The sequence below is a fragment of the Cebidichthys violaceus genome, unplaced genomic scaffold (genome assembly GCF_023349555.1).
Source record: "Cebidichthys violaceus isolate CVI_PGR_0920_01 unplaced genomic scaffold, fCebVio1.0.p SCAF_20, whole genome shotgun sequence".
NCBI lineage: Eukaryota > Metazoa > Chordata > Actinopteri > Perciformes > Stichaeidae > Cebidichthys > Cebidichthys violaceus.
Genome location: NW_027176373.1, coordinates 2,955,931 through 2,977,294, shown reverse-complemented (window position 1 = coordinate 2,977,294; position 21,364 = coordinate 2,955,931). Strand labels below are relative to the sequence as shown.

General features: G+C 40.0%; 2 protein-coding genes across 2 annotated transcripts in view; both read left to right on the top strand.

Moving 5' to 3' along the window:
• The first annotated feature begins 1,252 nt into the window (after positions 1-1,252).
• Positions 1,253-8,042, top strand: LOC137876788 (leukocyte cell-derived chemotaxin-2-like). The gene is made up of 5 exons (XM_068716591.1): positions 1,253-1,280; positions 1,583-1,653; positions 4,538-4,628; positions 5,018-5,163; positions 7,266-8,042. The coding sequence occupies exons 2-5, from the start codon at positions 1,602-1,604 to the stop codon at positions 7,430-7,432; spliced, it is 456 nt and encodes a 151-aa protein (XP_068572692.1). The 5' UTR covers positions 1,253-1,280; positions 1,583-1,601; the 3' UTR covers positions 7,433-8,042.
• Positions 8,043-9,641: 1,599 nt separating this feature from the next.
• sh3pxd2b (SH3 and PX domains 2B) overlaps positions 9,642-21,364 on the top strand; it is a 36,948-nt gene continuing 25,225 nt past the window's right edge. The window contains 2 exon segments of the mRNA XM_068715685.1: positions 9,642-10,043; positions 12,823-12,903. Coding sequence (XP_068571786.1) covers positions 9,972-10,043; positions 12,823-12,903 — 153 coding nt within the window. The 5' untranslated portion in view covers positions 9,642-9,971.

Here is a 21,364-nt window from a genome sequence, read left to right as displayed (position 1 = left end):
GGATTGCCTTCACACAGTTTACCTCAAGCTTTGAAGTGGATTAGCATCCGCGTAACCTTGGAGAAATCTGATCTGCCGTCTTCGGCTTTCACCGCATACATACTGCACAAAGCAGGTCTTATACCCTACATCCAACATGCTTTACTTTATTCATCCAGGTACCTACTTTGCACTCCTCCACTGGGAGGGGGTGAAATTTATACCATTGATTGACTTCCATCGCATTGTGTGGGGCCTTAAAGCTAATTATCTCATAATAGATGTCAGGCTCATGCATGGAGAATAATGACTTTTTTGTCTTGTTAAGGGGGGAAGCCTGGAGTTGACAGCGTGAGGGCACACAGCGGTGAGACTTGACACAACAGTCCTATCCCTGATGACTGCACTGCACATACTAATGAGTTTATATGGAAGGGTGCCATGAAAGGAGTCACAGTCATCACTGCGTGTTTACTGTACAGATGCTGCACCCTAAAGTGACAATATAAACATTTTGAAAAACTGTATTTTTGGACTGGCACAAACAATTGGTAATATAATATAATCATGACATTGTAGACAATTGCCTTACATGCATATGAACATAATCCAGGTAGTAATTACATTTCCCACCAATGTAATTGGGAAATCAAATAAGAACTACACAAACATAATTTCTAGGATACGGGGTTGCTTGAGAAACTGTAATAAAATGTCCCACCGGGCTTAACATTATAATAAAATGTATACTTCCCTGATAATATCATAAACATCACATTATTGCAGTACATTGTAGTGAATAATTTCCACTGAACTAAGAGTACATTAATATATATATATATATATATATATATGTTTAATAATCTTGAGTCAAAAATGTATTATTTACTGATTCAAATAATGTCACGCTGTGATAGTGCATAATCATTCATATTTTGCAATGTACAAACCATTGCAATGAAAAAGGGAAAAAAAAGAGATTGAAATGAAATTGGTCAATGCTGTTGCTCAGTTGGTCATAACTCATTTCAGATGATATTTGTTCAAGCCTTACTTCCAGCAGCTTTTTTTGTCAGAGGTCGATAACTAACTCTCTGTAACTTTTAGTGCAACAAAACGTCAATAAAGTGAACCTTTTCCAGCAAGTAAATGGGTTTGTTTTTGAAAGGCCAAAACCAATATTGACAGTGGGGGAACGTCGCGTGGTCCAGGGACTGCAGCTTCCACAGCAGGCTGGTTCTCCAACAGTCCCTGCTTTGTGTTTCTACCCGCTGCGCCGGCCGCCACATTACAACGTCTCCGTAAGTCTTGCACTTATACTTCCATTTACCCTCAACAGAAAATTTGAACATTACAGTCTGAAATGTGTAATTGATCTGCTTCTGTTTGGAACTCAAAATGTGAGACAGATATACTACTGTATGGAGTGAGTTAGTGTGCAAGAATAGGTCAAAGATTTTAATGTTGGGGTGAAATGTGCATGTATAAATAACCCTAAAATGCATGTTAGCCTCCTGTTTTATATAAGAATGACACCTATATGAAACGTAGATGCACAGATGGAATAAGTCCACTGTTTTTTTGTTTTTTTCTCATTCTGCAGATTTTGTAAGTCTGACCTGATGATGAGAATGCTGTTGAGGGTCTGTCTTATTGCAGCTCTGCTAGTATGCTGTAAGTTGCCTACTGTATGCAAAATGTACCCTATACAAGTTTTAACATGCATCATAACATAGGCAGTATGCCTGGAGTATTTATGGAAAGTAAGTGTACTAACACAAACACAGAGACTCATGCACAGGGACACACATGCATGTGTAGACATACATTCACACACAGCAATTTGCCATTCCAGTGTTCACTAATAAGATTCCTATTACAGAAACAATAAATGCTGTATAAATACCCGCCTGCCCCTGGAGATAATCATGAACCGAGCCCTATTAGGAGACTGTAAACTCCTGCAGATCTAAACCTTGAGGGGTTCTCGGGCCTATCGCTATAGTGACTGTGTGATGGCGCAAGTGGATGAGACATTTGAGGCATGATTGAATGCTTAATGCAACATTACATAATTGCATCTAACATGCAAAGCTTAAGGCACACTCTGACTCTGAGGGACTGTTGAGCGACATGAGAATGAGACAGCCAACTTGTTGCAGACATAAAAATGATTCATGCCACACAATGGACACAACTCCCACTCTGCAGTTCCACGAGAGGAATCCAAAAATCTGTATTTCAAGTGGAGTTAATGGACACATGCCGGCCAATCAGAACTGAGAATAATGTATTTTTTATGTATTAAAGGACCAAAGAGGGAGATAGAGAAATAAGTTAGGTTTGAAGGTTTCTGCACCTTGGTTCGAGAAAAATGGTTTTAACTCAGTGGATGTGCCTCGCAATGTCCTAACAACCACAGCAAACACCCTATCAACCATTTAGCCAAACAATCAGAACATCAAATTCATCGTATAGCAAAATCTAGACATCCTAAAAACCAACCCAAACAGGAATAAAATAGACAGCACCCAAGCAGCCCCATAATGTAGCAACAACCTCGCAATGCATGAACAATCATTTAGCAAAACACCAGTAAATCCTACTCCAAGATGATATTGCTAAGGAAACTGGCACGCTTATATCTTTGTCATAAGATTTTGTCCTTTTCAAATTTTAGTTCACATGCTGAGGAAAATTGCTTTTCTATGCCACAGCCAGATATCCTGTCCGACTTTTCTCCCAGTCATGCAGGCCTTCTAGTGATAAGCAGCTTCTTTCAATCACTGAGCCCAGCATGTGTTCGTGTGCCAGTGCAGCGTGATTGAAACATTTCCTGTGCCTCTGAGGTTAATGGAGTTAATGAAGATCAAAGACTCATGTCTGGGCTGCATAATTAGTATTCTGTCCATTTCAAAACTCGTATGAATAACTGAACTATGACTCTGTCTGTCTGTATGGACAAGTAACACAGTTCTCAACAAGTGTGCCAAGGCGGTGAGCCAAGGGACTGAAAGAAAATGTTCTGAAAAACCACCTCTGACAACGGTATTTCATAGAAATAATCTGTGAAGTCAATCAAGTTTTTTCATGAACATCGCATCAGTTTTTGAAGTCTAGACAATTTGTTTTTCAGCTTTCTTTATTATATTACTGGTTTTCATGGCATTTAAAAGCAATCAGCAAAAATGTATCAAATTTGCTTCAGCATGAGGACGTTTTCGTGAATAGTAATGAATTTCTTGTGATTGATTTTTGAGCTCTAAATTGAATCCACTTAACTCCAACCCACCTAAACTCTCTCACTATCTGAATTCACTTGTGATGAATATAAATGATAAGTATGGTGGATAGATATGTCTATAACAGACAGACACTGAGTTGCCACCGGCAAAAAGTCCAACCTTCAGGAAGGTTATAATGTTCAGTATTTTTTAGAGAGGTGTTGATTCAACTGTGTGATCATTTTAGAGGCTGCTGTCTGTGGTGCAGCTGTATTATTGTGTCCACCCCATTATATTAACGCAGTTAGGCTAAATATCTCTGTATGATGCAACACAATTCAAGCAACTATTAAGTGTAGATTGATAATTTGAGTACAGACAGTAACACCATCTCACCACCCCATAGATCTTTATCTCAGATTCTCTGTGATAAATGTTTGGCACACTCTATTTTGAGTGTGAAAAATATTTGAAGGTAATCCCAAACATCAATCTCACAAAATTTGACTAATGTAATCCTTAATCCCAGAAAGTTGTTTCAAGCCAATTCCTCATCTTTAATCCTCCCTCTATAACTCTCACCTCATCTCCTCTAAAGATGTCCTGTTAAGTTGTGCTTTAGAGCATGAAAAGAAGAAAGGTGAAGAATTCCAAAGCTCTGACAAGAACGCTGACAGTGACGTCAAAGTGAAGAAAAATTCTACAACAGCAAATGATGGGAGAATTAAGGCGGTGGCTCCAAGGAGGAAGGTCAAGATGACAGGAAGTAAGAGAGTTTCCATGAGACCAAGAAGTGACATCAGCTGCAGCAGACTGGGAGGCCTCTGCCAGTCTAACCGATACATCTGCCGAGGTCGATACCTAAAGGACAAGTGTTCAGGGGCCAAAACACGGCAATGTTGTATGCCAGGTATAGTGACACAGTCGCACATGATTGCAAACACTTACCAGCACAAACATGAATTTATTACAAAGGCTTTAAGTCTAGGTGAGAAATGGACTACTTCTTTCACAGAAACACAAACCCACTGCTGTTTTGTTTTTTTGTGCCTATTTGAGATTAAAAGATAGTCAGGGAAATGTGTTATAGTGGGTGTGAGGCTGTATCAGCTTCACTGATATAAGAGGCATCAATAAATGACTGAATAGTGTCTTTCTGTTCTAATTGGCCTTATTTCAACATGTAGAGAATGTGAGTTGACACAGTGGATGTTACTTATTTTTTTATGCAATTTTTATGCTGGAATGAAATGCAGCAACCTATAAATATGGGGGTTTTTTTGGGAAGAAATGTATTGGACCAACATATTACTTCTTTTTACGTGCCGCTGTAGTTGCAGCCTGGAGTGTCCTGTGTGCTGGTCCGCACAACAACAGAGTGAGGGCATGTGATGTGCACGGCTGTGGAGCTTTCAACTCCAACAGGTGATTCATCCTGATCTGATTGTTGAGCCTCAGAAGATTACCCAAGATGCAACACGAGAGCTTCCAAGTGCAGATGAGTTTATAATGCAGCATTTCTGGTGTCACATATTCTCTTAAAATGTTCACTATGTGGCTTCTGACATGTCTTGAAAATGGATTAAGTATCATAACTCTCTCACAACCAAATCTGTGTCCATACTGAAGCACAAGAGAGACCAAAGTTATATAGCTGACGAGTCCAGCTTTCTCCGGATGGAGTGCTGAGCAGACTATTTCAGAAATGTACTAACTACATCCATAGAATTTTGTTCCTTGAAATATGACTAATTGAAACAGGCCTTTTACAATATCTGTGTAATTCCAATCTTCTCTGTCGCTCCTTTTTGCAGAGATAATGGCCTACATGAAGCAGTGGACCTGGTGTGTGATGACTATGGCATTGTCAATGCTCCATTCTCAGGCGCTCTGGCGGGTCCAGTGAGGCGGAAAGAGCCTGCTGGGAATCAGTATAATGGGGTCAAATTTCTCAATAATGGTAAGGAGGACAAGATGTCAATACAGTACTTGAAAGTCAGTGCAGCAAGGGAAAGACACTTCTGGAGATTATGAATCACCATTTTAGATTATAATAAAAGATAGAGGAAAATCCAGGCACTCACTAAGGTCATTTGGAGTCATCTCCTGGGCAATAAGGGTATCTGTACCAAATGTCATGGCAATCCATCCAATAGTTGTTGAAATGATTTCAGTAGGGATCAAATTGGTGGACCAACCAACTGACTGACGTTGCCGTCCCTAGTGCCACGTATAGCTAGCATGGCTAAAAATCGCTGGGCAGATCAGCTCAGTTCTCTGGAAATTACATACTGAATTTATACTGATATTTGCTGCAGCAGAAATGTTCATAAAAAAAACTGAGTTTATTATACCAATGTAATCTTGTATTGTTACCCCTGCAAGTAAATTCCTGTAATCTATAGTGTATGGGGCCATGGCTGGGGCAAAGGTGGTGTTAGGTTATTAAGGATGGAGGCGTTTCGGTGGGAATGAAAAGAAGGAGTGATTTAGTGGGATTAGTCAAGGTGTTGGAGAGGGGGGCTGGGACTCCATTGAACTCTTGGTTGCCTCTAACACCAGGACCCAGCTGCATGTGAAACCCCATCAAAGGCTGTTTATGAGTAATGACCCCCGCTAAGGCATCATTACAGAACAAAGCAGCGCATCAGCATTTGTGTGTTTGTGTGGATGGAGCCTGGCAGAGCATGCTTTTGCAATGTACAGTATACGTGTGCCTGTGTATACATGAGTGTGTGTATTTTGAGAGCATCCTGAGTTGATAAGGCGCTGGAGTGATGAGCAAACATCATTAGTCCTCATCCTGCTTCTACCCCTGATTGAACTGCATTATCAGGACACATGTACTGTCAGCTCCTTTCATCTCAGGGTAAAACACAGACATGATTAGACATCACAGAGACACATTACCTCGCCATGATACCCACATTAATGCTGAGACGGTGATCATTAGGAGCTTGTAGCTCTTAATGATGGTGTTGTGTTGTTGGCTAGCCTACTTTTAGGTTGTTTGTTTCTAAGTTGGCAGCTTGCATGTTTTTGTCCAGAGAATGGTGAGAGGGAGATGGTAAGACCTGAGCCTACATTGAACCATTTGAAATTATAAATGAGCCAGCTATCTTCACATTTTATATTTCTTGAGTGGCCATAACATTTTCATTGACACAGGTGTAGTATATATTTGTACACATTTTATATAATTTATTAACAGGAATTCATAAAGGAGACAACGCAGGGGAATGGGGTAAAACAAATAACTAATAGATGCTGCTATAGAATTTTCCCCTATTGATTACTTTGGCAAGTAATCAATAGACAACCAATTAAAGACAATTGGTTTTACATTATAACTTTTCTGAAAATGTATGTTTATATATGTAAATGAGGCATGATCTTATCTAATATGTGCTAAGTCGCAAGTGTTTCCAGAACAGCCATCAAAAAATCTATTTTTGCCATGTTTTTAGGAATAAAATTAATGATATATGGAAAAAACCCTTATTAAAAACTTTCAAAAGTATATATGGGAATATGGGAAAGAAACTGGAAGGTTTAGTGTATGTGAGTGCTACTGGAGTGGAGATTTATTGCTCAGATTTTGCAAAACAATACGGGGAATAGGCTAAAATATGTAACTAATAGATAACATCATACAACTTTCCCAACTGATGACTTACATTAAGACCAATGTCTCCAAAAGCGCAATTATTATTATAATTTCAAACTATTGATCAAGTATTGATTCCTATTTCACATATCCCTGTTGGGTGGAAACAGCTTTCTACTGAGATATTCTTTAAAGTAATTTCTCACAAATTTACCCCGTGAAGGTGAAGTAATAAGAACAACCTAACTGAGTTTTAAATTAGTCCAAAATATTCTTAGTTGTATCATTAATATGGATTGAGTCACTCTTGGCATTAGCACCATTCTCATTCTATTACAAAAGTGTCATTGATATCTTAAATTGTTGAAGGAAAATTACATAAAAAAAGAATTCAACATGTCCAGGCAGGAGATAACAGGGCATCACAAAACAATGTTTGTGTCTGTCTTATCCAGAGCACTGTGTGAAGATCTTCAACATCCGTCCTTACCGTTACATGGGCCCGGTGGCTCAGGGAGCAGCCTTGGGCTATCTGTTGCCACTGCAGGAACGCTTCTCCGGCATCACCTCGCACCTGGAGCTGCAGATGTGTGACGGCACTGACCCTTCACCTTTCATATGACCTCTTCTTTCTCATCTTTTATATGGCGTCTGAGTCTTTACCTTTGTGACATTTCATACGCCCCCGCTACCCCTTCAAATAACCCTTAATATGGCCTCTGATTGTCATCTTTCATAATACCTGATACGTGACTGATGATCCCCTATCTCCTTTTCTACATTTTTCTTGACATTTTTTTGTATTATTAGCATCTTTCCACTGAATGCAATGTTTATTCTTATAAAGTTCGCTAAACATGGACTCAATCTTGTTAAAGGCCCATTCGAATTATGCAATTAAGACTTATGTTCATTTCTGCTGTTGATTAAAATGTTTTGTATTTCCAATACCCCAGTAGGAAGTAAAATGTGGGATGTGATAAATTCAAATTGGGAGTCACATAATATCATGACTAGTCTGTACAAAAAAATACTTGTTACTTGCTATGACAATTCTGACTCCTAACATTTCCCAAGTTATGCACCCATCATTATCAATCAGCTGTAATTCTATAGCAAGGCCTGTGTTTTGGCAAGTTGGGGAGAACTGCCACAAATACAGTATAACTGTAATGAGTACAACACACCAAAAGATGGAGCTGTTTAGCAACAAAACTGTCAAATCTCAACCTTGGTCATCAGCTCTTTATTAATAAACCTGTATATGAAAGTGTCAACGTTGTTGTTGTTTTTTACTTACTGTACTTATAACCACAGTTAAATATAAAACTATAAATTGCAACATAACTCTGAGATATTAATTGGGAGGAAGCAATGAAAAGTTTTTACTTATGAAGCACTTTTCTGGAACAAAATTAGCACACTTCCAGTTTAACCCATCCCATCATCTCATGACTGATAAAGAAATATTAACCACATACACACATGGTAATATCATGCGTTGCAATGTCAGTGAGTTAAGCTCAACAGTTTCTCTCAGCAAATTTGGTGGATTTAGGTTGAAAAGCTGATCATGTTGCTGTCCATATGCACAAGCAATAGTGCAACTATGAGTACACATGTGAGCAAATTATATAATAAGCCATAAATACTGTAACAGACGTTTGTCCAATTATCATGAAACTTGAAATGTACCTGTATGTTATTTCCTTTTATACATTTTCATATTGAGCAACAGTGGGTGCAACAAACAACAGAATAGCTTAAAACACTTTAATCTGGGCTGTCTATTGGCCTACCAACCAGGGATCTACTTGTCTGCCTATGCTAGGGGTTAGCCTACTTCAGTCCAGAGTGCCTGGAAAGATTGTGAGAAGCTCAACTTATCTAAATAAATATAAATTATGAATCCTATGTACATACTGCCATCCATAACACCTGAACACCACAGGTTGTGGAGAGCGTGAAATAACCATTAGCAAATGAGGAGAGAAGACCTTGGTGAAGTTAGGTTTTTCTGTAACCTATTGCTGCTCCAACAAATTCATTTCTCCTCAGGGGATCAATAAAGTTACTATCTATCTATCTAGTTTTATAGGTTAAGTTTAAAGTGGCAATAGACACGTTTCTTTGCTTTTACCATGCAATTCTTTCTGCCACCTGGGACAATGTCCCAGGAAAATGAAGGCCCAATTTATGGCACAAATAAAGTGCGGCAACCATTGTCCAACCAAATTATACCAAAACACAGGTCAGAACCAGCGCTGACGCTGTCGACCAGTCCGCTGTGACCTGACGGTTTGACTGAACATTTGAGTTCAGGTGTGTGAAATGAAATTATATAAATAGTTGATCAGTTAATAATATTCAAATGAACACATTTGGTGTCCATAAAGTTCACCAGACGTGGTTTGAGTTACAGTATATTAAGTGTCACCTGACAAAAAAGAGTGCTGTGCTCTTAAAGAATGCAACAGATGCCATATAGCTAGAGTATACTGAAATAACTAAGCAAAATTAGTTCAGAGAAAATATAATGTATCTTGCTTGAGGGGCCTTAATGAAAGATGCTGCGTTTGTCTGCGCCCTCTAAGATTTTAATAATCATTTTTTCTTCAGTATAAAATAGATTGCACTCTTCAAATCTGTGTATTTTGTGGATTAATGACATTGATACATGCGGTTAAAAATGTTCAACCCCAGTCACGTTGACAGCTTTAAGTGCATAGACGGAGCCGGCGGCTGAGCGATCCTGCAGCCTGTGGTCTGCTCTGACGCTGGAGGGGTTGGTCCATGGAGCATTCTGAAGCGTCCCAGTTGCTCGAGTGGGAGTGGGCGAGCTGGGATAGGCTGGGAGTTTGGTTGGAGCCGTCAGCGGGACGGGACAAGGCGCACGACGAGGGGAAACGAAGAACCGACCCGACTGTTAACTTCTGGCTTCTGAGCGGCTGAACGCAGGGCAGGACGTTTGACGTAGTCAGGTTTACGGGGAAAAAAAATAGCATTTGTTGCATTCAGAGGAACCGGGTTTGAGCGGCGCGGATGACAAAGAAGCGTCTCCGTGCAAACTTTCTCAACCGGGGTTGATCGCTCGTAAAAACCCAACCGGGGATTCAGTTTTTTTTTTCCCTGTTTAACGGAGGCGTAAAGAAGAGGACATCATGCCACGGCGCACAGTGCAAGAAGTACTAGTGCAAGATGTCCAGAAACGGAGAAATCCGAACAAACATTACGTAAGCCGACTTTTAATATCATAACGCCGCTTTGCTGTTTAAAGTGAGCAACAGATCGAGGTTATTTGGCGACTCTTCTCTCTTTTCCTGTCGGGTAAAGTAAAAACAAAGGGAGTATCAAATTACAGTTCACACAGCCAGACCAAGTGAACTGTTACGATTCTTTTTGGATTGTAAAGTAAATACTTATCTTACAGTAGAGTCTGACTGGAGAAAATATGGTCGCCTGTATAATCAGTTCTTTGTTTGGGTCTGAGATTTAACCTCAAACTTTTGTCTGTTACTCGGAGGGATTACAGGCAGTGCTGTTGTTTTGGATTAGGTCAAGGAGCGCCCAAATGGATGTGGCTCATGTGACTTTTGACCCTGTCTGACTCTGCATACGTTCAAGTGACTATCAGCAAGTTAGTATCACATTCATATAAGTGAATATAGGTATTATACTAATTCTACTGGAGTCTGCTGTCCAACAACAAAAAATAATTCCTAGTGCTTCTCATATGCCTGCTGCCCCGTGTGTGCCATCAGGAAACATTTTAATAGGCAAATCAGTCCAGTCCACAAAACATCCAGACTAATCCCCCAGAGTTCAAATTGAGCATTTCAGCTTTGTCATGCCTCAGGCTCTCCAATTTACTCAGAAAAAAAACCACACAACAGGCACTGGAAACCAGGAAGTAGAGCTTCTAAGGTCATCACAGTGAACACAAGGCAATGTTTGAGCAAGGGAAGGGCCGAGACATAACAAACCATATGTCATGTGGCGTTTGTAGTTTTATTACTTCAGTTTTTTTAGTACAGTATATTGTACAGTTTTTATTGGGGGGGGGGGGCAGGAGAAAGGAAGGGAGAGAGGAAGAAAAATAATCAATGTGTGGATATTATCACTCCCCACTGGTACTGCAAAGTTGTGTGGGAGACAAGAATGTCAAGAAGACAAAGATCCATTGCTCTCTTTTCTGCAATTCTCGAACAGCGGAGCTTTCGGCATTCTGGGGGATGCATGTGGGTGAATTCTTCTGCGAAAAGTGCAAACGGTTCGTTTTTTTAACACATATGTCATCATATGATCCAGAGGGCCAGCAGTGAGAGCCACAGCCAAGGCCTTAGCAGGTGTTCGTGTTAGTTCCGTGTACATGGTGTGTGCCTGTGTGTGTGTGCCTGTGTGTGTGTGTGTGTGTGTGTGTGTGTGTGTGTGTGTGTGCGCTCTGTGTGCATATGTTGGTTCGCATTCATATATATGTGAAAATGATGGCCGGGTTGAAGGACCAACGCTGTGAGTGTTAGTGGTCAAGGACACAGAGTTCTCGAGGTCCCGTGTCGTCTCCACCTGTCTGTTTGCTCTCCGGCGCGGCCCATGTTGTTCTGTGCCTCTGGTACTCTCTCTACACATGCAGGTCGGACACCCTAAATCTTCCAGAACCCCGGCGGTGCAGTTCATTGTACAAAAAGCAGCTTATAGCTCTTCTGCTTATCAGAGTTGAACCTATCATTCAGAAAGGAAAATAGAAAATAAAAAAAACCTAAAAAAAATCACATTCCTAAGAGACGTGCAGATATAAAAGCTTTTTATTGCCAGAATTAGTGTTTCAATGGGAAGCTTTTATAGCTAAAGTTATAGCTTTCCCTGTTTTCCTCAGAGCCATGGCCTCAGCCTCATTTGGCATTGTAGGTGTTGTACTTGCAGATTCGAGAGCTTATTTGTCTTCATTATTTTTATAGACTGTAGCATGGAAAAGGAAACCTTCTTTGCATAATGGCTCTCCACCTTAATGTTGAGAATGAAGCAAATAGATGTTGGCCAGAGACAAACACCCTAAGTAAATTGTCACTAGTTTATGGTATTGCGTAGATGGCCCTCCATTGGTTAACGTTTACACACACTGACACATAGCTCTTTTTATTCGATGAAGACAGCCTCCCTGCTGGTCTGTATAGCTCCTGTAGTTGGTCCATCCGTGGCCGTATCTGACTCTACTGCCCTGAAAGAGGGAGCGAGGCCAGAGAAGGTCTGGGAGCGGGGCCAACAGCATTCAGCCAGACACAGTGAGCCACCGGGGAGTTTCCAATCACCTCCCTGCCTCTCCCCTCTTCTTTTTCTTTAGAGGACAAAATAAAGAACTGTGTCTGTCGCCTGTAGACTGCAATGACTAGGCTAGATGCTTTTGGTTCCATGCTTTATGCTGTTTTATTCTTGTTAATATGTGGCTGATGGGATTTGCAGTTGCACATGTTAATGTTGGCTCCAACAAGTCGATTTTTTTTTAACTTAGCGTTACAAAGGTAACAACAATTTATCTCTGTATTCTAATGGTGTTTGGACAGTCTGCAGACATTTTTAGTATGATGTTTTTTTTCATATTAAAGTCTTCACCACAAACTCATGAACTGACGTCTCCATTGCTGCTTTTGCTCCTCAGGTCTTTATGGCAATAGCTGCCACAACAATGTTTCTCAAAAAAGCACCAATTTTGATTAGACAGCATTTTCAAATCTGCTGCATCTATGCAGGATAATGACTTCCTCTTCAACAGGAAGTGACGCAAATGAACTGCGAAATGAAATAATCGGATATCCCTACTGCGTTCATGTGAACGGATGATGACAGCATGCTGTCTGCCTTTCCTCACGCTCCCCTATAGGATGCACAGCACTGCCAATTACTGGCACCATGAGTCAGGAGCGATGCCCCAGGGGATTTAAATTATCAGGTGGTTGACTTTAATGGCTGTTTTTTTTTTTTTAGTTTAAACATATTTTCGTCTTTTATTTTTTGCAGGTTTACATCATCAAAGTGTCCTGGAGCGATGGCAGTACAGAAATCATTTACAGGCGCTACAGCAAGTTCTTTGACCTCCAGGTGAGTACGTGTTTGCATGTGTAACTGTGTGATAGTGTGTCTTTGTTTGTGATTTTCTTATTACACTGTGGTTGTGTGTGCAGTTGCATGTTTCAGAGGGCAAGGAGTGTGACACCTTCTAACTTTTCCACCAGTGAAGACTAGCACAGGTCAGGAAGTGACTGGAAGTACTCTCTCCATTTAACACTGTCCCCCTGTAGACGTAGGGCTTGTAGCCGAGTTCTCCCTGCTCCACCCATATGACCCTGCTCCACCCATATGACACTGGTGATTAAATTGTGTGCGAGGATTCGGAAAATGTCCCAACAAAGTTAATAGGGGACAGGGATGAATGTGGCGACCACAGGGATGACCACAGACATGTCTGAATCATTCTCGAACGTCACGCTGGCAGTGTGTGTGTTGCACAAGGAGGGAATCTCATTCGTATCCTGGTTTCCCTTCCTCTTTCGAAGGTAATGGATCTGAGGCCCTGGCCACGTCTGAGCTTAGACAGCATGGACTCCAGGAAACCCAGAAAGGCAACTGCTTTTAATGAGCACATAGTCAATTTAGGCGAAGCATACTGTCAACCGTAATTGGATTAAATTCCTTTTAATTGATTAGGATGAGCAATGAAATCCAGAATTATAATGCTTCACCGTATTTTTTTTCTGTGGCTGCAAGTGTCATGTTAACCGGAAGAATATAAACTATTTCAATACCAATGTCATTAGTTCGACTTAAGGCTTCAAAAGCTCTCAACAGTCTTACTTATAAATCAGCTCATAGCACACTTTGTTTTTTTGATTGTTGCACCTTTCTGTTGTTGAGGCCTTGCCAAAGTAAAAGTCCATGTGTGGCCATGAACACTAACGCTGCTATTTGCTCTTTACTGATAACATTTTAAAGGGGTATTAAGTCTTTCCTACTGTTGAGCTATTGTCAAACACAGATGAAGAACTGGACTCGTCTCACACAAGCACAGACCCCATCACTCTTTTTTTATTATCTGTGCCAATCCAATATGGACCCTCATAATTGAAGTTGCATTCTCCTAACAGAGACTAGAGAAACTGCTGATGTAAAGGTAGTAGGAGGCGTGTGTAGTGGAGATCTTAGGGCTGTGTGTGTTTGAGTCTGTCTGTGTTGGTTTTCTGGACTAAGTACTGTATGACCAGTTAAAGATTCTTCAACTTTTTGACTGGAATTCAGGCTGCATGGATGGTTGAACATCTGTCTTTGGCTTTTACAGTCAATTACATATATAGAGTTCAAAGTATTTCTTTATGTTTTCAAAATTGCAGCACAATGTGATTAAGCTTGGTTAAAGATTCACCACTTTGGTAATTCAATAAATTCAGTTTGATCATTCGGCCTTAGCCCTGCTTTACCTTTTGATGTTTTTAGCTCAAGATGAAGGCTTTTATAGACCTTGTTGGTATGACTAAGTGAGAGGAGGAGATTGGGAAACCTTCAAATAGTCTGTCTCCAAAAAGTCAGTGTTAAGTGAGTTTTCAAAGCCAAAAATAAATCTTAGCAGCGGATGAAATAGATTTCTGAATAAATCGCTGACCGTACTTTTTAATATTTATGTGCTAGGAAGCACAAACTCTCCTGTTGCCTCTTTAAAACATCCCTCTATGTTGTAATACAGAGTTGTTAGTTGCATTGCTAAAGACCTACAGCGTCGGATCAATGGCATTGAACCAGATGAGCATATGTGAGATATTTTCAGCAGGGACATTCCCCGCTGGTGTTCACCCTGCCATGCCATGCAGCTGCTTCCTGCTGCGTTGACAGCCTGTGGGTGGGCTCTCACTGGTGAGGGCGATATAGATAAACCCAGCTGGAGAGATTAAAAGCCAATCGCTTATCTCCTGTTAGATTTGGCATTGACATATTATAAGCTACCTTAAGATAAGGTATTTCTTACAGAAAATTGGCAACTTGGAATGATATGATACAGAGATTAAACATGTTTTATGTGCCAGCCTTGTTTGTAGAATTTATTCAAAGTTGTTGTAATCTTTTTGATGTGCTATTTTGTGTGGTTTGACATCATCATGCGTCATCCCAGGTGCCTGGCCAGGATAGTGACAGATGACCGAGTCATGCAGCTCTTCTCGTTAACATTTCTTCATTTCTCGTCATCCTCCTTTGCTTTTTTTCCACCCTATCTTGCCTGTTTCCTGTCTGCTCTGTTCTCTTATTCTCTCTGGTGTCTTGTCTTTTGATTCAGGAGTGGTTTGTATGAACAGAGAAAATATGATACTGTAAAAAAAAAAAAAAAAAAAAAAAATTACACAAAGTGGTCACTGGTCGTACCAAAAGCCTCAGAGCCAGACAGGAAGTGTTATTCACCACATCCTGTCAATACAGCTGAACTAAGCAACTGATGCCGTAGTTCAACCAAGGAAACGTATGCTTTCTGTGGAACACTGACCACAGACTGTTTATTCACTCAGTGACTTCAATAGGATTTCTACAATTGTTAAGGGAATTTGTATTCTTCTAGACCTGCTTTGTTGTTTTAATCCATACATCCATATTTTATAATCAGATGGCACATTATTAGTTACTATTCAATATATCTGGACCAAGTTGTGTCGAGCAGACAGTGATCCTGATGATTCAGAAGCGCGCGCACGCACACACACACACACACACACACACACACACACACACACACACACACACACACACACACACAGGTGTGTTATTAGATAATAATAATCGTGTCACTAATTTGCATTCCTTTGCCTTTTTAAAACAAGTTCTGCTGCGATAAGTATTGATTCACCTGTAAATGGAGGTGATAACCAAAAATAGTGAAGACTAAACTCCACCACATCAAATGCATTGTTTGGAACAAGCAGATCATTCATGTTTAAACTAGTGCATGACATCTTTCATGTCTGACAGCAGTCACTTCCTGAGAATACTTGACCAACATCTGGGCACTCTTCTCACCTGAGATATTTCTGCTACTTGTCACCCACCTTTTTCCTGGAACCCCACACCACAGTCTCTATGTAGCTACTACCCCCAGTTTAGTACCTATTTCTGCATACTAGTGCAGGACGTGATGGTGTGACAGGATCATTGTTGTTGAGAGAACGAAGTGTGAAAATTACATTTTAATATAAGACCTGTGCTTTTCTCACTCTCTGTTTTAGTGTGTTAAATTGTTAACAGAAATAGACTGATCTCTTGCTCAAGAAGGATGGAAACTGCAGCGATTTATTTATTTTTTTGCCACGGGGTCATCAATTTTATTTCCATGTCGCTAAGAACAGTTTCCATGCTGCACACGTGTTCACTCAACTTCACAAGCTTAGTCTTCCAGCATTCCCAGTCTCTTTGGATACAGGACACACTTTTACTTTAAAGCTGTAGGAAAAAATCCAATCCATTTCTTCTTGGTTATCCGTAGCTGCACAGCTGTCACATATTTTCCATCTGCAGTAATCAAGTAACAAAACTTTTTAAAGGGGGGCAGTTTATTTTGCTTAGAGCAATGGGACTGCCTGTTGTGCACATTCCACCAAGCAGCAGCAATGTACTCATTTCCTTCGTGTACACAGTAATTTTCAGCCATTTTCAGAATAAAATGTGCATCCTTAAGCAGTATAATTCCTGGAACAATAATTCACAACATGTGTGTTTTTTTCTAAGGGAATGCTGAAAGATAGGTACACAATTTACTGAAGTTCTGTTAACCGTGTGTGTGTTAAGATTCTAGATGGTGTGGACTGAATATTGTGAAAGAAAACAACATGTTTGAATCAGTCAGATAATATTAAGTGCGTTGTATAAAACTATTTAATGCATTGAAATCACCGTTACTACTGCAGATGAAAATGAACTATTGCTGGGACTGTATTCTTCATAATTTAGTCAAATTGAAGAGCAAAGTTCAAAAGCATAACATCACCACAGCACAGTGTTGCTTTAACTCGCTTATTCATATGTGTTTGATTATGACTGCTGGGGACGCTCTGTTTTGTTTTTCACCATAACGCGCTTTCACAATTTGCTGTCATTGAGCTATCTTGATTTGGATTGGCCAGCATGATTCACAATTGTCTATAAAATGACTGGTCTGGATTGGGATTAGTCTTGTTTTAGGGAAGTGGCTTATTGTTGTTTGTTGCTGCCAGAGACACGACAGGCACAAATGAACCCACTCGCTAATCCCGTCACATGCATGTCTCCACTTTCAGCGGCAAGAAACCAAGCAGAAACTGATTGATCCTCCATCTGCCTGTGCTCTGAAGTAGCATAAGAACTGAGATTGGGAAGTTGCATCACACATCTTGTGATAGGCTGGTAACCTGTCTGATGTGCACACTGCTGCTTGTCCAGGGCATGCTGGGATAGGCTCCAGACCCGCTGACCAAAAATGGAAGAAGTGGGTATGGTGTAATAATTAATGGATGGATGGAAAATGGGCCTTATTAGTGTAGGGATGGTGGGACAGTACATGAAACTAGAAAAATTGTGTCATATGTGTCTAAAGAGACAAGGAGTCCAGACATACTGTACGTGTTTAAAGGCTTTTCAATACCAGGCACCAATGTCATCCACAAGTCCTTAGAAATTGGCCTTAGTGTTATAAGCTAACATCAGCATATGATGTTAATTAAACCTGTCTGTTAGTATTAAAACAGGGACACTGAGGTCTTATGCATATTAAAGATAAATAGATGTTATTTACTCGTCCATCCAGTCATTATCCATGCCTGCTTACGGATGCCACGAATATTTTTTTAATTCTTAATACTTAAAAAGTCTATCAACAGCTCAGCCTTCGTTAACAGTCTGGTTTCTGTAAGGGGTTACAAATGACCTCAAGCATGAATGTACAGTGGACAAAGTAAAAGAATCGGAGGACTACTGTGATAGGCATGTTGCAAAGAGAGCAGCTATTGTTCTCTGACCTTTTGAACTCTCATTCAAGAAAGTCTCGTCTGTCTCAGATGTTTTCTATATCATGCCTTTATTTGAAGGCTGATGATGTGGTTAAAGCGGATATGAACTAGACAAATTACAGCCCCTTAGAAGATTGCGGTACGCAACAGTGGCACATTATTGGGCTTATTACCAGACTAGTAATGTGACATGTTGAAGATGGGAAGGTTTATTAACTGTAGTCAATCAATGACTGAAGTGTGTAAACTGACACATATTTACAACACATATTTATTTAGTCAAGTTAATTAATTGTGGAAAAAAAAGTTTATTGCATTTCAAGGGTTTAATATTCTGACACAATGACGTAGTGCAACAAAGTACAGAGATATAGTGAAATGATTTTCATAGACTGAAATAATTTTTCTACGCTATTGTTCTATGTACCGTATTTTTCGGACTATAAGGCGCACCGGATTATAAGGCGCACTGTGAATTAACGTGTCTATGTGCACACATAAACCGCACCGGATTATAAGGCGCATTAAGCAAAACAACACAGTCCGGTAAATCAAACTTTATTCAACTCAGTTGTAACAACAAATACCGGTACAGAAAAATACACTCCCTTATCGATTCATTCCTCTTCCACAAATCCATCGAATTCTTCATCTTCAGTGTCTGAGTGAAACAGCTGTGCGATTTCGGCATCAAGAATGCCCGAATCCCTCTCGTCATTTTCCGAGTCAGTCTCGTTGCCGTTATCGGTACTTGGCTGTTCAGTGATGATTCCAGCTTTCGTGAAAGCTCGGACCACAGTTGCGACCGATGGTTACTTGTTGTGCTTATTGATCGATTTTGACTTTTAGTTTAGACATTACATTCCTGTTACGGGGCCGATCAGGTAGTGACACAGCGTACCGTAATGCTCCGAATATCCATTGAGCGGAGCGGCTTCGTTGCTTACCAAAGTCGTACTTACACATTTCGGCAGATTTTTGAGCGCATTGTACCACATAAAATCGATCAATAAGCACAACAAGTGACCATACATAAGGCGCGCTGGATTATAAGGCGCACTGTCAATTTTGGAGAAAATTTAAGGATTTTAAGTGCGCCTTATAGTCCGAAAAATACGGTATTTCTACTATAGTACTAATGTGGCACGCATTTCCTTCCAACTGAGATGAACTCAGCAGGATATAATTTACAATAACATACTTCAGAATTTAGCCTTGGAAAGCCATGTGGCGCGTGACTGTGGTACACCTTGGCCTGTCATCCTCCTGCCTGTAGAGCATGGATATTTGATGTTGGGCGCATGATGTAACTGGTATTTTGAAGAGACATCTTTACTCTCTCCAGATGCCTTTTCTTGTTTGAGTGGCTCTGATTACAGAGTAGATAGAAGGTTTAGAGTAGACACAGAGACTGGGTGTGTCTACTCTGCACTCACAGTCAGTCAGACACATGGGAACAATTACAGTGCGTGGGGTATTGGCTCCTCTGTGTTTGTCTCTGTCCCTCCGTCTGCCTGTCTCTTTGCTTATGCTGTGTCTCTTAAGTTGGTACTGTGTCATTGATGAGGCATCTGACTGATAAGCCAAGTAGATTGTTGCTTTGTGAGTTTAGTGCTTTGTTTTGTCTGAATTCGTTTTTCGCCTTCTGCTGTATCTTGAGAAACAACGAGACTAAAGACTATAAAGTGGACTGAGTCACCAAAGAGGGTTCAGTGCTCACTATACTACCCCCATTCTTTTTAGTGTCTTTTGTTTAACAGTGGGAAATTAACTGAGCTTTAGCAGTCATAGCCAAAGACAAGTCATTTAAATGCAACCGTGTCTGGCTTGATATATTATATATATTAAATATTTTACATGCCCCCTTCATCATTTTTTTTTTTTCTTACAAACAAATCCAAGACAAAGTTGTGATTAATAACCTCGGTTGGTTTGAGATTCACAAGTTTTCTGAAATGCAATTAATACCAAAGCTTGTGTCTGTGAGGTATGAAATCTAAGAATGTTATTGGATTATTTATTTTGTAGTTACTCATATCTTTATTGGACTATAATTGGACAGTGGACTACTTGTTATTATTGTTTGGCCAGCTGAAGGCCTTATAACTTACAAAGGCCAGTTGAAGTGGGAGAGTAGGTTCAGATTCTAAAGCCAGTGTCTATTTCTTGGCATGCTTTGGTCAACAGAGGGTCTTGAAGATTAGGTTAAAATGAGATTGTTGAACTACCTTGTATATGGAATAAGGCTGTTGCACAACATGTTCAAACTTATACAAATGGAGAAGCATAAGCAAGAGGTAGTGAAGAAGTAAAGTGGGGCAGGGAAAACAAAAATCTTTAGACATTCATTCACCTGTTAAACATACAGTACATCCTCTTGGATGCTTGAACATATATCATCTTTCCTTTTTTTCCCAACTCCCATCCAAAAGCATGCAACTGTCCAGGCACTAAAATATATATTTCTGTTATAGATGGGTGACATCTATTTCAGTTTTGCCATCTATTCTTCTGGCTGTCTTGGTCAGGATCACATTGGTAGGAGGGCCAGTTTTCATACAGTTATTCTATATCTTTCCCTCAAAATAGAGAAGTATCAAGCCATATTAATTGATTGATTTGAAGTTGTTTAATCTTTCATGCCACTCATTATTTTATGATATTAGCAACACCTGTTTGGCACCTGACCAGACTGAGACAGTCCAGAGAAAGTAATATAAAATATGCCTTTCCCATAACCTCTCCATGATCCCACCTCATCTTAAACTGTCTCTGTTAGTTTTGACTAAATGCGGCGTATTGTTTCCTTCAAATTGACCTGAGGACATTTTGTGATAGCTTTACTCATTTATGTTGCTAGACAACTTGCTGTAGAAATCACATGATTACACCAGGAAAGAAACTGTAAGAAAACATGTAGTAGCAGTATCGGGGCAATATTGTATCACAGAAATCCCAGCGATGAACTTTAATGAATAATTAAAGCAAAACAAATTATGCCAGTGATGCGCATGGTTCATATTTCATTACCCACGTGTCTAAAATTAGATTCAAGAGTAGGTGGAGGCTGATGAGTGATAGATATTTTGAGTCAGTTATGGTTCATGTTGACAGCAGGCAGGATGCTTCTTATTGGGATGGGTGGGAACACCAAATCAAATAGAAAATGTAGTTTACCTAACACATCTAACCTTTTGTTACAACATCTAAGCCCAGAAAGGACAAATTATGGAAATATTCTGTTTACATTTACTGTGATCTGAAAATTAGCCATTGAGAGTAAACATACCGAGACGCCAACTCTAGAACATTCTTGTTGGGTATTGCATGTGCTGCATATTCTAGAAATTATTATCTCATACCAGTCAAGGTACTGGTATTTAACAATGGGGGGGGGATCATCCCTGGCATGAAATACTGGAGTGCCAATTTGTTGTGACCCTTAAATGTCTTCATGGAGGACAGCCTTGATAGATATCATTTTATCAGGTTGACATTGAATAGACCCCAGTCAGAAATGCAGATAATCTCATAGTCCTGTCATAGTA

What these genes read in the sequence shown, in the direction of transcription:
- LOC137876788 (XM_068716591.1), top strand. Translation starts at nt 1,602, where the DNA reads ATGATGAGAATGCTGTTGAGGGTCTGTCTTATTGCAGCTCTGCTAGTA. An exon ending in TGCAGCTCTGCTAGTATGCT is followed by an intron (nt 1,654 to 4,537) that starts GTAAGTTGCCTA and finishes GTGCCGCTGTAG; the next exon opens with TTGCAGCCTGGAGTGTCCTG. An exon ending in GGAGCTTTCAACTCCAACAG is followed by an intron (nt 4,629 to 5,017) that starts GTGATTCATCCT and finishes TCCTTTTTGCAG; the next exon opens with AGATAATGGCCTACATGAAG.